The 15,111-nt window shown below is 33.8% G+C and overlaps 1 protein-coding gene across 1 annotated transcript; it reads left to right on the plus strand.

Moving 5' to 3' along the window:
• Positions 1-14,692, plus strand: LOC110991427 (oxysterol-binding protein 1). The gene is made up of 15 exons (XM_022256783.2): positions 1-207; positions 984-1,172; positions 1,556-1,697; positions 1,840-1,965; positions 2,072-2,237; positions 4,468-4,589; positions 5,029-5,106; positions 5,835-5,945; positions 8,724-8,838; positions 10,136-10,322; positions 10,737-10,824; positions 11,091-11,264; positions 12,696-12,884; positions 13,509-13,651; positions 13,946-14,692. Exons 1-15 carry the CDS (start codon positions 65-67, stop codon positions 14,295-14,297), a joined length of 2,325 nt encoding a protein of 774 aa, XP_022112475.1. The 5' UTR covers positions 1-64; the 3' UTR covers positions 14,298-14,692.
• Positions 14,693-15,111: the final 419 nt, after the last annotated feature.

Consider the following 15,111-nt stretch of genomic DNA (forward strand, 5'->3'; position numbering starts at 1 on the left):
CATGAACGTGGCTTGAGCGATGTGATGATTTTTATTTATTTAAAGTCCCAAAATACTTGCTAAAATGTCTGAAGTTATCGTAGCTAAAGGACAACCTTTACCTGGAGATCCAGAAAAAAAGGGCTGGTTGTTTAAATGGACGAACTATCTCAAGGGATACCAACGAAGATGGTTCGTGTTGTCAAACGGACTATTATCATACTACAGGTACATACTACACTATTATCTTACATTAGACTATTAATTTGTTTGTAATAACTTATTAATTACTGTTATATAAATACGCGACTTATATATATATACATATTTCGGTTTCCATTGGGAATTAATTATTCCTTTAAACCTATTAGATATTTTTTTGTATATTTATAAATATTTTTTGTGAAATGTATAATTTGATGTAATACCAGCTTCATTATTATAAAACAAATAAAACAACATTTTCTTTGAAATAAAAGTAATGCAAAATAATCTTATGAATTAACCACCCATTGACAGGCTTTAAGTTTTAAATATAAGTGTTTGCAGATTAATGCACAACCTTGACCAAATCTTAGAACTGTTTTGATATGATTTTCTTTATAAAATTATGTATGAATACTATAAAATATTCTTTATAATATATGATTATAAAAATTAGATTGCTTTTGATAAGGCAAAAGTGTTGTAACAAGCAGACATTAATAAAAATTAAAGGATTTCTTACTTTTTCATAACAATGACAGTTAAAACCGTTTACAACAATGTCGTTTAGAACAACATCCCAGTTATATTGACCTAAATCAAAGGTTCTGGCTGAATTCCTTTTTATTGTGTACTTAATAATAACAATGTAATCAACACATTGGCAACTTTAAAACCAAATATTATTGGTATATGAAAGGGTTCATATAACATATTTTAACTGTATAATTATTATTAAGGGCCAAATTGTTTCTATGTACATAAGTAATCGCTAAATATAATAATGGTATTCTTTGCAGAAATCAAGCAGAGATGGTACATACATGCCGTGGCACAATATCACTTCTTGGAGCTCTGATTCACACAGCTGACTCTTGTACTTTTGTAATCAGCAATGGTGGAACTCAGACATTTCATATTCGTGCTCATGATGAAGTGGAGCGGCAAAGCTGGGTCACAGCTCTTGAACTTGCTAAAGCTAAAGCTATGTGAGTGTTTACTGCATTTTACTATTTTGGTTATAGAATTCTGTTATTTCTGCTACAACTTTATTTTTTCACTAAACATAAATATGTATAACAGCACATACAAATTAATTATAGACAAATGTTCCTTTATTTATTACCAATAAACAGTTGTACAACAGAGTATGAGAAAAAAGAATACAAAAAAAAAAACAATTGCAATGAAAATTAGATATAAGTATAGTAATTTAACAAATAACCCACAAATCTAAATTTTATTGGCAGTTGTAATGCATGCCAAAAGTATATTTAAAGGCGCCAACTGTGTTGGCACTCGCAATTGATGCAGGCTGGCTATAGTACTTAGTACCTTTTGTCACAAAACCAGTTAATTAAATGTTTTTCAGTCGCGCACAAGAATCGGATGATGACGATGATCAGATGAATTCTGGGCCAGTACAACAAACAGAGGGAGAAAGTGAAGATGCAGGGGGCATTGCTAGGGAACTAAATGCAAGGTTTCATGATCTACGCACATGCTCTGAATTGGTGAGATTATTTATTTAATTTACATGAAATTTATTTTAGAGATCTTTATCTCTTACATCTGTAGAATCAAAAAAAATAAGCTCTTAAGATTTTTTTTACTATTTCGATCTTAATAATGTAAATCTACAATATATTTTATCAGGTAACTAGACATGGTGCGGCACTTCAGAGGTCTTTAGTGGACCTTGAAATACCACCATCAGACACAGCAAAACAGGTTTCAGAAAGAGCTACACTATTTAGAATTTCCTGCAATGCCATGATGAATGTAAGTTGGCATTAAATTATTTTTGTTCAAATTACATTTAAGCTATCTATTAATTTATACATGTAGCTTAAAATAAGAGTTAATATTAATAGAATTACTTATATAGGCATGCTCAGAGTTCATGAGCGCGGCCGCAACATCCAGCGCGCGCATGAGTCGTGCCTTACAACACGAACGTGAACAGAAGCTGCGTCTGCAAGAGATTGTGGAACAGCTTGCAAGACAGCATGACTCATTGGAGAAGACTGCTAGAAGTACTCCTCATGCAGCAGGTAATATAAGATTTTACAGCTGAGTACCAATGAAGCTCTCATAGGGATCAAATACATAAAAAAATGTAATGCTATATATAATATTATTATAATTATTTACATACTGAATATTATTTTAGAACAAAGTGTTATAAATGGAAGGTACTTTAGCATATTGTACAAGAAAAGTTTTTGAACCATATTTATGACTTGTTAGTCCTTTAATACAAAAAACGTTTAAAAGAGAACTGAAAGAACGGTATTGAGTTAAATACGTTCACGTTCACGACTCTGAAGTGATGAACGATTAAGGAATGACGATTGAAATTCAATTGTCATTTGACGCTTGACATTTCACGTTTGGTGACGGATCGAAGAAAATCTGAATTAATTTATTGGGCGACTTACAAAATTACCTTTGTTTCTATACTTTTTTTAATATTTCATCAATCTATTAATAAATTTGTAAAGTATTTATAATATCCTAAAAAAATGTATGAAATGAAACTTTCTTAGCACTTGTTTCGGTAGGTAAATCGATCGTAATGGAGTTCTGTATGTAGTGCAATTCTTCGTTTTCTCGGCTTTCGGATATCAAGGTTGTGTTATTGGACATAAAGTAAAATCTTGTAATAATTGGTGCGGATTCGTTTATCTAATTATCGTCAGCCCAATATTAGCGTGCTTCTGAATTTTTAAGTGTTTATTGTGGTGTGTATTTAGTGGCTTTAATTTGAAAATATATATCCTTATACTTTGTTATTATGCGTTAATAATTCAGCTAAAACCTCGTCATGGGTGGTAAGTTAATATGATGATAACAAGCGGTGCTAAGAGTCTCACATCACAATGCAATTCCATGAACAATGTGCAAGCTTATGGTTTTGTTTGCACAGGGCTTAAACCAAAATCTCATGATCACATTCACTATTAATTTCAAAATTCAATGGCATTAAGTAGCTTTGTTTATTATTTTAGGCTCCATTCTATTTGAAAGGAAATGACAAGTGCAATTTGGAGCTGTTTAGAATATATTATGAATTTAATTCGACCTAATAGGAACACACAAAGTGATGTACCTAGATTTTAAAAATACTAGATGTATTTTTAGTAGATAATACATAAAATTGTAAAGTAAGTAGCTTGTAAAAAGTACAGGTATTCCTAAAAGCACTGCTTAGATTCTTTTGAGCAAGCAGGAAGTGTTATATTATCAATGCCATAAGCAATTACAGGTCATAGTTGTATTAAAGAAAGTACTTTCTATTGTCCAGCAAAACTTAATATGGAATTCATAATTGTTTAGTTGTGATATTAAAAAGTATATTTAGGTAACATAAGTGTTAAGTGTTACTCCTGAATGTCAAAGAGTTACTGGATTTTGACATATGAAAGTCATTATTTGGGCTAGATCTAAACTCTAATTTTAATGTGAATATATATTTTTATTTATTTCACATATAATACTTTTGTTTTACCACTTTTTTTTAGTTTTAAATTAAAATTAACCAACATTTAAGTATATAACACTTAAATGTTGGTTAATTTTTATTTTATTTTAGAATTAGTTTAGTTTGTGTAGTGAGTATAAAAATCTAATGCTAATCAATTTTACTTTTTGATCAATGTAGTTCAGTGAGTCATATTGACTATCAGTAACTAGTGTATATGTATATGCACAGGCTACTTATTTAAAAAGAATTAGAAACAATGATGCCGAATGAATTCACAAATATATCTACCCCATGTCACTTGTAGGCTTCATACATACAGTTTTGATCCATGGTCATTTTTACATGCTTTGTCATGTTTAAGTTGTGAATTGTGCTTTTGTTTTTATGTCACGAGTTACTTATTTACTATTATATTCATTTAGTGTGGTAAATTACTGTAATTAAGAATGTCCCTCACATTTGACAGGCTGAGTGTGCACTGTGCAGTTATACTTAATAAAAATCAACACAGTTGATAAAATAGTGATTTTCTTAAATAGAATATATCTTATACTTTTGCTGTAAATTTGTTAGTTTAATTGCAAGTTCCTATAAAAATGTAATAAACAAAGTCTTGTGAATCTCACTATAATTATTACTTGCAGATCAATTCTTTGCTAAAACTACACATAATATAGGTTGAACCAGTCTTAGAAAGATATTGATATATAATATAATACATATTATGTATAAAAATATGTATGAAGCAACTTAATTGAGTGTGTATTTTATATAGGCAATAACTATCTTCTTTGTAGGTGGCAATGGTTCTGGCCCCAACAACGACACAGAAGATGAGGAACATGAATTTTTTGATGCAGTTGAAGAAGGAACTTCCTCAGGAATGGAGGACAAAAATTCTTTTGTAATCAAAGTGCCTGTAAGTTTTATACATTATAATTTTAATAAACTTATTAATTAATGATTAAGGATAATTGTGTATTTTAATTGTACACTATTAAGTATTTTTTAATTTTTAATAATTAAGACTTAATTGTCAAAAAAAAAATTGATTTCAATGAAAATTTTTAAAAATACAAAATATAAAGCAAAAGAGCACTTGTATTTTTAAACACATCACACAAATCACACCATAATTGACTAAGTTAAACATTTTTTTTCACAAGACCCTAAGAGCATCTAGGCAATCTAATTTGGTTTTTTAAATTCCTTGTGAGACATGACTTTTAAATAAATATGTATTATACACTATTCAATACTTTAGCAGATTTTTGACACTTTTAATTTGATCACAATTTTCATACATAAGTCAGTTACAAACATTAAATATAAGAATATTATGTAATTTTGCTTTGTAGGTAAATAGAAAAAACAAAGTAAAAAGCGGAGAAAGCTCTGACGAATCCGAGGCAGAAACTGTAACAGAAACACAACAAGTAAGTAAACTGTTTTGATAAACTAGTACATAGTTGGCCATACTTGTGTTTCTTTAACATATTTTAGATACTTCGTCTCATGCCATTGTATCCATTACACACACAGGTGTTAATTGTAAATATAGTATGAAGCCATAATAAAAATTGTTGCAAATGCCAAATATAAATATTAAGATGCTTATTTCTAAATATTATAAATAAAATAGTATAAATAAACTGATTTTAAATACAAAGACAACAACATTAGCAGTTCAGTAATTGATTTTATCGTTTAAAATACGTTAAGACTAATGACTATTATAAAATTACTCTTAACATTATCATTTATTTATTCACCATTAGATACAAGTGTTAGTGGTGTTGAAAATGATTTTGATTCTTTAATCAATTAATTCAAGAAGGTACGATATGTTGTTCTATATGATTTCTTCACTTAAATATAACTTTTGATATAAGACGAACATTTATAACGTTATTTACATAGTATACTCGAGTTTCGAGTTCTTTTTCGCCGCTGTTGTTAAATAGAAACGAAATTGTATAATTTGATTTGTGATTAAATTATTTTGGATACCTTTAGATTTTTGAATGAAATTTGAATCGTTTTGACTTCTGAGGGACGAGAGCTTCTGAATATAGATTTTTTATCACGATATTACATGTACTAGATCGACATGAGTGGTTTAATTTCCATTGTTTTTCATACCTTTTTGGAAAATGTTTTGTAGGTTATATTCGTAGAAGATAAAGAACGTGCAGAGAGTGCAATGGGGGGTGCGGAAGCCGCCGCCGTCAGTCTCAAAGAGCCAGATAATAAGGAAATGGATATCAAAATATGGGTGAGTTTGTATATGTTTGTGTATTAAGCTTTTCTTAGTTTAAATGGTCAGGTTTTAAGAGATATTGTTTTTTATATTCCAAAATTGTCTGCCAATGAGTAGGGATGCCAACAGGATGTATTTTTTGTGACATTGCTAAATAAGCGTGCATAATTTAGTAGACCTAGTACACACACAAAAGAACATTTAAGATTACGGGACGAGACATACTATTAAGTCTTGAAGCTGAACCTGGGGGTAAACAAGTTTTAAATACATGATATCTTTACGACTCAGATCGTACAAAATATTTTTAGCGATGATACAAGTATTAACCATGTCTAATTATTGTGAACGTCGTAAAATATTTGACGATCGCATTTCAAATACGTATACTAACGCTACGGACATGACATAAATAGAAAAGGCTAAAGTAAGCCACTTAAAATGCATAACAACCGAATGGAAATTAGAGGTCAATATTATTTAAATGTTCCTTAGTAACACGTTAATAATTCAAGTTTTACGTTTAATAGACACGCCCAAAGTGTCCGCTTGCATTTTATATATTTAAAAACTAAATGTTAATAATTAATTTCTATTCAAATTAAGAATTATCTTATAAAACGTTTTATGCCGAAAGAGTCGGTATTAAAATGCAGTTTTTTATTTAAATTAATACTGGCTTAAAAACGAGATAATTGTCTAACCAATTTTCAAGGTCATCAAAAACGTTTTTATAAGCTTGTATTCCTCGAATAAGCGTGGTTTTAGTTTTTTTGTCCTTGTATAATATTTCGTATATTTTAAAACACAACTTCTTAATTTCGAATCCACGACACTAAATAATAGGTGATTAAATAAAATTGAACGTTATTGATTGAGTTGACCTTCACCCTGATATTGGGGCGTGTAATTTAAATCACTTTAGTCTACATACTTCATTTAGCGATTTTAAAGCTTTGTTGCTATAGGCTATATGATAGACAGATACACAAACATAACATGTATTAAAAAATAAAATACGTTTATTTTGGAACATAAGATCATCAAAGTATCACTTATATCTTTAAATTTGAACCTGTAGGCATCCCTACTCATCGGCAAAGAAGACAGAGGGTGTAGGCCGAGAGAAAAAGCCGGCGTAAAAAGCTCTCGGTACTCTTAAAAAAGCAAATCATCATACAATAAATATTACAAACAAAAAATACACCAAATCTTGAGCAATTTCAAAAATGTAATTAACAATAAATGGTAAAAGTCCATTTGGAAAAAAATAATGGCAAGATTATTATGTGATATTTAAAAAATGCAAAACATGTTTATGAATGTGTTCCGTACGGTTGTTGTGTATTTGTCAAAAATACGTCATCATATTACGCTTATGTTATTACAACCACATATATCGAAGTCTTTGTCGATGTTTATTTGGACAAGAGTTCTCGTTACATAGAACTTAAATTTTAAAAAGGTTTCAATAAAAAGAGTAGGTTTTAATTAACTTTCTGTATTTCATGTCATCATTATTTGGGTTTGAGATATGCCGGTTTCCTTAAGATACGTGCCTTTACTGTATGCAGGCATAGAAACAACATTCCAAAATGTATAATAAATATTACATAAAAAAACGACGGGAAACGATGCCACTCCGGAAGTGCCGGCAGAAGTGAAAACATGAATATTAACGTTGTGCATTTTTGATATTTTGAAATGGTTTATTAAAGCAATTCGTGCAAAATTATTCCCAATTTTTGCACAAATTGCTTCATCAGCTCTCCATCCGTCTTACGAATTTTCGATCAGGTGTCCTGATATGTAATAACTAATAAGTAAACATAAAAAGTCATATGTTGACAGCAAAGAGCTTTGCAGTCGCATTTATGCTGACCGTGTGTTCTTTGCATTAGTGAGACGATGCAACTAGGTTAAATACTGACTTAGTAACTCTATGACTGTGTTGGTATTTCCAGAATTCAAACATTTTACCTACATAATATTATTACGTAAGTGTTTAGAGGCGATTACAACGCGTTTAAATTGGTTCTTTACTGCTCTCTCTGGTTCTTTACTTTTTGTATTTCGTTCTGTTAATAAATACTGAATAAACTTTTTAAATAATTCGAAAATCCCTAGCTAAAAGGTTTTGCAGTAGAAAAGTATTCAGTTTCTAACAATATGCAAAACTTTCTTATCATAAACAAATTACTAAGGTCTGTAAGTTCCTGTTGATAACGTAAATCCGGACCGACTATAATGAGCCGATATATTTATAATTTATAGCTGCTTTGCGAAATTTTTACACAATGGTACACAATGTGCTTGCTAAGATGGTTATTTTTTTATAGATATAATAAAGTTTTGACTCAAAATTCAAAGTTTGTGCTTTTACGGTATTGCCCAACATGTTCTGAAGCTTTTAAAAGTGTTTTATTTAAGTTACGGTTCTAGAAACGTCTTTAACTAGAAAAAATAAGTTGTGATTTCAAAAACATAAAACGATTTTAATCTATGGTGAAACAATGCGTGGTATTTGACAGTTTACAATATTGCTAGAGACTTTAGAAATTATAGATTATTTGTTATTTCCAATGTTGTTCGACGGCAACGCCGTGTATCTGTTTCAGAGTGTTTGTTAATACCCAAAGGTAGGATCTGAGAGATCTGTGCTAGGCACACGCCAGCAACTTTTTAGAGAGACATCTCCTTTTCCTCACCATGATGCCGCAATTAAAACGCATGGCCCACATAGCTCTGTTAAAATCTCTTAATTTCTCATATAAATATTTTGTTTCTTTTCAGCCTCATGTATCTCAAGCAACAAATAGTGTGATTGAGGGAAAGCCGCGGCGAACACGAGTGCCTGATAAACCCAACTATCCCCTTAGCTTGTGGTCTATTATGAAAAATTGTATAGGTAAGTATCAAGAACTACTCGTATAAAAACCTCACCAATTTATTTAGGAGAAATTGATTTGCCGGTTCCTATATTTCCGTTAAAGGATTTTCGTATTGAATTGTGAGTGCATTTTAGGTTCGCAAAAATAAAAATGGGAATTATAGGACTACCCTCAGTTTATCGAAAGTCGAAACATCTAAATGTATAGTATTTATAAGGTATTACGTAAGCTGATTTACTGAAATCGAACGCCCCTCCCCCTCCCTCTTGTCAGCAAGAGTAAGCAAAGCTCTCAAAAATAATAGTACACATATAAACTTATCACATTTTAGTAGGAATCCTCGGAAATAAATGCATTTGGTTTTCAAGCATATAGAATGAGCATTTCCTTTTTTACACATATGTGTAAAAAGTAAATAATTAATGTTAACGTAATCACCAAACAAGAAAATCAAATACTCATCCCTCCACCCCTATCGTGCTTACGTAATATTTGAACGGCCCCTTGTGAAAAACATGTCGACCGCAAAATATTTCATTATTAAAATCGTTTACCTTACCAAAATGAGTATTCATAGCCACCTGTGTTATCGTATTGGTTGATTCAAAGCGTTGACTCACAACTGCTAATGAAAACATTTGCACTTTGTATTTGAAGCTTTGTCTTGAAAACAATTATCCAAGGCCCTCCTAACATGTTACAAGCTAATGAAACTTGTGTTTAAAACTAAAATCAAAGAGTCGAGATTTTAAATAGAATTGGTATATTAAAACTTGCTTTAGTTTTTCGGTTTTTGTCTAATGAACGTGAATGTATGCTTCGTAAAACATTCACGATCACCTTCCACATCGACAATTAAGACCGAATGAAATTAGAGAGGCACCAGCCATCATACCATATGACCATTTAGACTAGGCCATATCGAGCTATGGCCTAGTCTAAATCGTTGATTCGCATAATCAAAGGGCGTAGCAGAACTTTAAATAAGATGATTTCGTTTATAAGTACAAGTAGCGGCACGAAACTCTAGCGCTGACCGTTATTGTGCAGAAGTAAAAAATAAGATACCTGAGGAGGGCTAGCGGAATGAAGAGCGTCGATTGGCTCTCCAGTCGCATTCCGTCCCCCGCACCACAGTACACATGCGCAGCAATCTCCTCCACGTATCGGCCAGCGCTAGACTTACGTGCCGCTGCCTATATTTACGGGAATCACGGTGTTTTATTGCTGTATCGTCTAAAAATCCTTTGGCTGGGCAAGTCTTTGTCAAACGAAGCTTAAAGACATAAACATGTTCCTATTACTACTTTTTAGGTAAAGAGCTATCAAAAATTCCTATTCCGGTAAACTTCAGCGAGCCACTCTCAATGCTTCAGCGATTGACGGAGGATTACGAGTACTCGTATATTCTGGATCAGGCAGCTACTTTCTCAGATCCTGCTCAACAGTTGGCCTATGTGGCTGCTTTTACGGTATCATCATATGCTACTACAGCTAACAGGTATATTCCCCAAGTTATATACTATAATATTTATATGTGTGAGACAGAGATAATTGACGTGGGATTATTTTTGATCTATGGTAAATTGAATACTAAGTAATGATTTCGTATATGATATAAGTTTTCATTTTTATATAACAGGGGGAAAACGGTCAGGAGGTACACCTGGTATTAAGTGATACAACCTCTAACGATACTCACATTGCCAGAAGGCTCGCAAGTGCGTTGCTGGCCTTTTTTTATTTAAGTAATGGCTATAAACTGTTTTATATCTATGAAGTGCATGGGTAACACGCCATGTGTCATAACTAAATAGGATTGGTCTTATCCTACAATGTTTTGTTATATATTTTTATATGAGTTTAATGCAAAAATATACTGCCTTAGGTAATTATATATTATTTTTTATTACAGAACGACAAAGCCTTTCAATCCGCTGCTAGGCGAGACATATGAATGTGACAGAATGTCTGATCTCGGATGGAGAGTTATATCGGAACAGGCAAGTGGGCGTTGTTTATTTATTAAATAAAATATAATAAATTTCCTAAAACCCAACCTTCCTCCTGCCTTTCCTACGTCCTTGTCGCTCACTCATATTAAAAATCCTATAACCACATGTCTATAAAAAAAACTTTGCCGACGCTTAACAAATTCACATAGATATAAAATAATTATATTGCTATTGTTCATATGTTTTAATTTATCCTAAACTTAAAATACAATCTTCATTTTATTAAAAAAAAAATTAAAAATAAATATGGTTAGGTGTCGCACCATCCGCCAATGGTCGCCCAATTCTGCGAGGGCGTGTCCGGCTGGCAGTGCTGGCAGGAGTTCACGATGACGAGCAAGTTTCGCGGCAAGTACCTGCAGGTGATACCGCTCGGCGGCGCCTACGCGTACTTCCCCGCTTCGGGCAACAAATACTCTTGGCGGAAGGTACTTTGACAATTGACAACTCATATTGATTTGTAGGCAGGCGCGATCGTGTTTTGAAAGGTGGGTAAAGGCAGGAAGGAGATAGGTGATAAACTAAAAACTATTCTGACACGTTTCTTCACAGTCTAAATTTGGTAAGTAAGATCATATGCTAAGAGATACCGTCGCCCATGGAAACTTGCAATGTCAGAAACTCGCACTGTTTGTGTTTTGCCGACGATTATAAATTAAATTATATAATGAACAACCAAACATACACAAACTATTCTGACATGCCAATGCTTATTCTGACGGTGTAAGTGTCCATCACTTACACTGTCAGAAGGCAAGTGCATTGCCGGCGATTATAAATTAGATTATATAATTAACAACCAAACATACACAGACTATTCTGACATGCCAACGCCTATTCTGACGGTGTAAGTGTCCATAACATTTTCACAGTCAGAAGGCAAGTGCATATAATTAACAACCCCAACATACACTATACCTCTGACATGCCAACGCCCATTCTGACAGTGGGACTGTCCATCATTTACACTTAAAAAACCCAAACAACAAAACTATTAGGAGCCCCGAATTATTTTTTCCGAAATCAGAAAATTAATGCCGCGGAAAGGTAGGCTAGGAATAAATAAGCCCTATAGTAAAAAAGGTAGGCGCACAGGTGATGCATCACCCGCCAACCAGTGCGTCTCACTGTGAAGGCGCAAGCGGGTGGATATGCTGGCAGCACTTTTCAGTGTCCAGTCTGTTCCGTGGTCAGTTCATCACGATATCTCCAGATGATGAGACATTCCTACTCTTCACTAATTCAGGGAGTCAGTATCGGTGGCATAAGGTTTGGGTTACGAATTCAATAATTTCGTAGTCTTATTTGGTATATTTAGGTATATTATCTATTTTTTGGGTTTTAGTAATACACATTGTATGTACTGATAGTTTTGTAGAATCTTCGGGGTTGAGATGACAGTTTGGCTGTCCTATTTGTTAGAAAGTACCTAGTTTTTCGAATTAAGATGATTACTGGAGATTCAGAACATATTTGTGACAACTGATAAGTTTAGCAGTAAGATAAAAAATCACTTCATAATAGTTACAAACATACTACCTAACTTAATTCCCGTTTTTCTGTTTAGTATACCTATTGTATCAGCTTTAATAGTTTTTGTATAACAAGTAAGTGAGCACTGACAGCTACGGACAAATGATGTCAGGGATTCGTTCGCTGTAAAATGTATCTAAACCAACGTTTTTAAATTAAATAAGAATCTAAAAAAAAGGTAATTCAAAGTGTATCATTTGGTGGGTCACGCCTAGGCGAAAGTAATTTTTTCTCAAACTCCAGGTCCTTTGAATGACTTCTAGAATTTTATAGAAAGATTTCGTGTTATAAAAATATGTTTGACGTAATTAGCATTTTTTCGCAAGGTAACGACAACAGTGCACAACATTATAGTGGGCAAGCTCTGGGTGGATAACCATGGGGACATGGAGATAGTTGGTGAAGCCGGTCCTGCAGCTGGATACGTGGCCCACCTCAAATATGTGCCCTATGGCTACTTTAGCAAGGACACGCAACGGAAGGTCACCGGAGTCGTTAAGGATCCCAATGGAGTGGTGAGAGAAGATTTTTATTGCTTTTCATTCTTACTCGTACACCTTCTAAGTAAAATTGCCTGGATACCGACTCGTTGTAACACATTTTAATTAATCGTTGCTAGCTTTAATGTCGAGTTTTAATGATTACTAGCGGACCCAACAGATTCGTTCGTCCTTAATAAAAAACATGTAATTCTGAATCTAATACATTGTATAATAAGTAAACTAATTTCATCAAAATCGGTCTAGTCGCGATGTATTTAAACTCCTCAGTTTAAATACAACACGCAGACAGAAGATTTAAGTATGTATCTTCATCTAATTAAAAAACCTTATAAAAAACTCGATCGTACTCAAGACATCAAATCTAATGTGTCTAAAAAAATAATAATCTATTACGAATGGACCAGCTATCGGCCGTGTAATGATCAGCATCACTGTAAAAATAATACAACAAGTAATGGCCTAGTGGCATCAGCCTGCGACCCTCATCTCTGAGGTTGGAGATTTCCAGTTGTGAACCAATATACTTTCTGTCTATGATCACAATTAACACTCGCCCCCTCTGTGAAGGAAGGTGTCAGGCACAGAAGTCTGATGAAACCAATGACAAGTCATTCTTGACAAAACGAATTATTCCAGCCTCGCTACGTACTGCAAGGTCACTGGGACACTCGCGTTGAGGTCGCGGCCGTGACGAGTGCGTCCGCAGACAACACGGTGTGCAAGACTGGCAAATTTACGCTCGCCTGGGAACGAGTGCCGGCACCCAGCGATTGTGACAAGTCAGTTTTTTTATTAACTAAACGGTTTTAATTAATAATTAATGGTTAATTCAGATATTTATGATTAGAAAAGGTTCATTGATATTAATTGTAGAAACAAAGTTAACAATATACCAAGTTTAAAGCGGAGAAATCAGTTTTTAAAGTTCGGTGATTAAAACATGACTGATGTAAAATAATTTTATAGGTCTGTAACGCTACTGTATTATTTTATTTTTAATTTTGTAAACATTACTTGTAATAGTGAAACACAAATAAATTATATAAATTTTAAGGTAAATTAATGATCCACAGATGGTACAACTTCACTCTCCTAGCGGCGCAACTAAACGAAGTCGAATCGGGCGTAGCGCCCACGGACTCCCGCCTCCGTCCGGACCAGAGACTGATGGAGGAGGGCCTTTGGGACGAGGCGAACGCCGAAAAGCTAAGGCTCGAGGAGAAGCAAAGGGCTGCGAGACGCGAGCTGGAGGCCGCAGCCGAAGACGCCGCCGCTAGGGGCAGCCCTCCGCCCCCGCCCAGGGCCCCCGTCTGGTTCACGAGGCAGGCGGCCCCCGGCCAGCCCCATTTGAGGCATCTCTACAACAACAAGTACTGGGAGTGCAAGCAGAAGCAGGACTGGTCCGCCTGCGCCGACATCTTCTAGCGAACGCGCCGACGGACACCGTGAGACCTATTCGCAGTTGGGTAACGTCAATTTTATAGTTGCCAGTAGGGCGATTCTGGAATCTCGCAAATTTGATAACAGATCGGGGTAGTACGGTCTTGGACGTGAGATTCGTGTTGTCATGGTTACTGTACGGTTCCTACATCAATAATAAATGCTTTAGAGACCGACGCTTTACTAAAACTTGGCTCGTATTAAACGTGGTACCATCGTAACTAATCTTTAGACCACGTTTTTAGTACATACTTCGCATTGAAACAATTTTGTATGGATATATGGACTTGGGTGTTTCAACATGTAAATGAAACGAACATACGGACATACTAAGAATTTAAACAGTAATATTGTGTAGAAGTATGTCATATAAAACTCTGTACACAACAAGTACAGAAGTTCTAAAAGTGCTGATTATGTTATCTGTTAACCGAGGAATTCACTTTTAAATAAAAAAATGAAACAAGTATCGAAGATAAAACGAAACCGATCAAAAGCCCTTAACTAGATCCGCCCCTGGTCCTATCCGTACACTATTGTTAACGTTTGACGGAATTATACGTCTCGCTCGGTTGACAAGTTATGTAAAAATTAATTTGATTTAAAAACTATAATATACCTAAAATTACCAGCGAAACTATTTTCAAGTTTCTTACCTCTTTTATAAAATATGTAGAATATTTATATGACATTTAAAATACTAAGCAACTATAATGTTTGGCGTTACCAAACTAACGCAAGTCGAAAACCTGCTTTGTTTGACAATTGCAGTCTCATTGTGCCGTGAGGTTACTAGTCA

Source organism: Pieris rapae, chromosome 14, assembly GCF_905147795.1.
Source record: "Pieris rapae chromosome 14, ilPieRapa1.1, whole genome shotgun sequence".
NCBI lineage: Eukaryota > Metazoa > Arthropoda > Insecta > Lepidoptera > Pieridae > Pieris > Pieris rapae.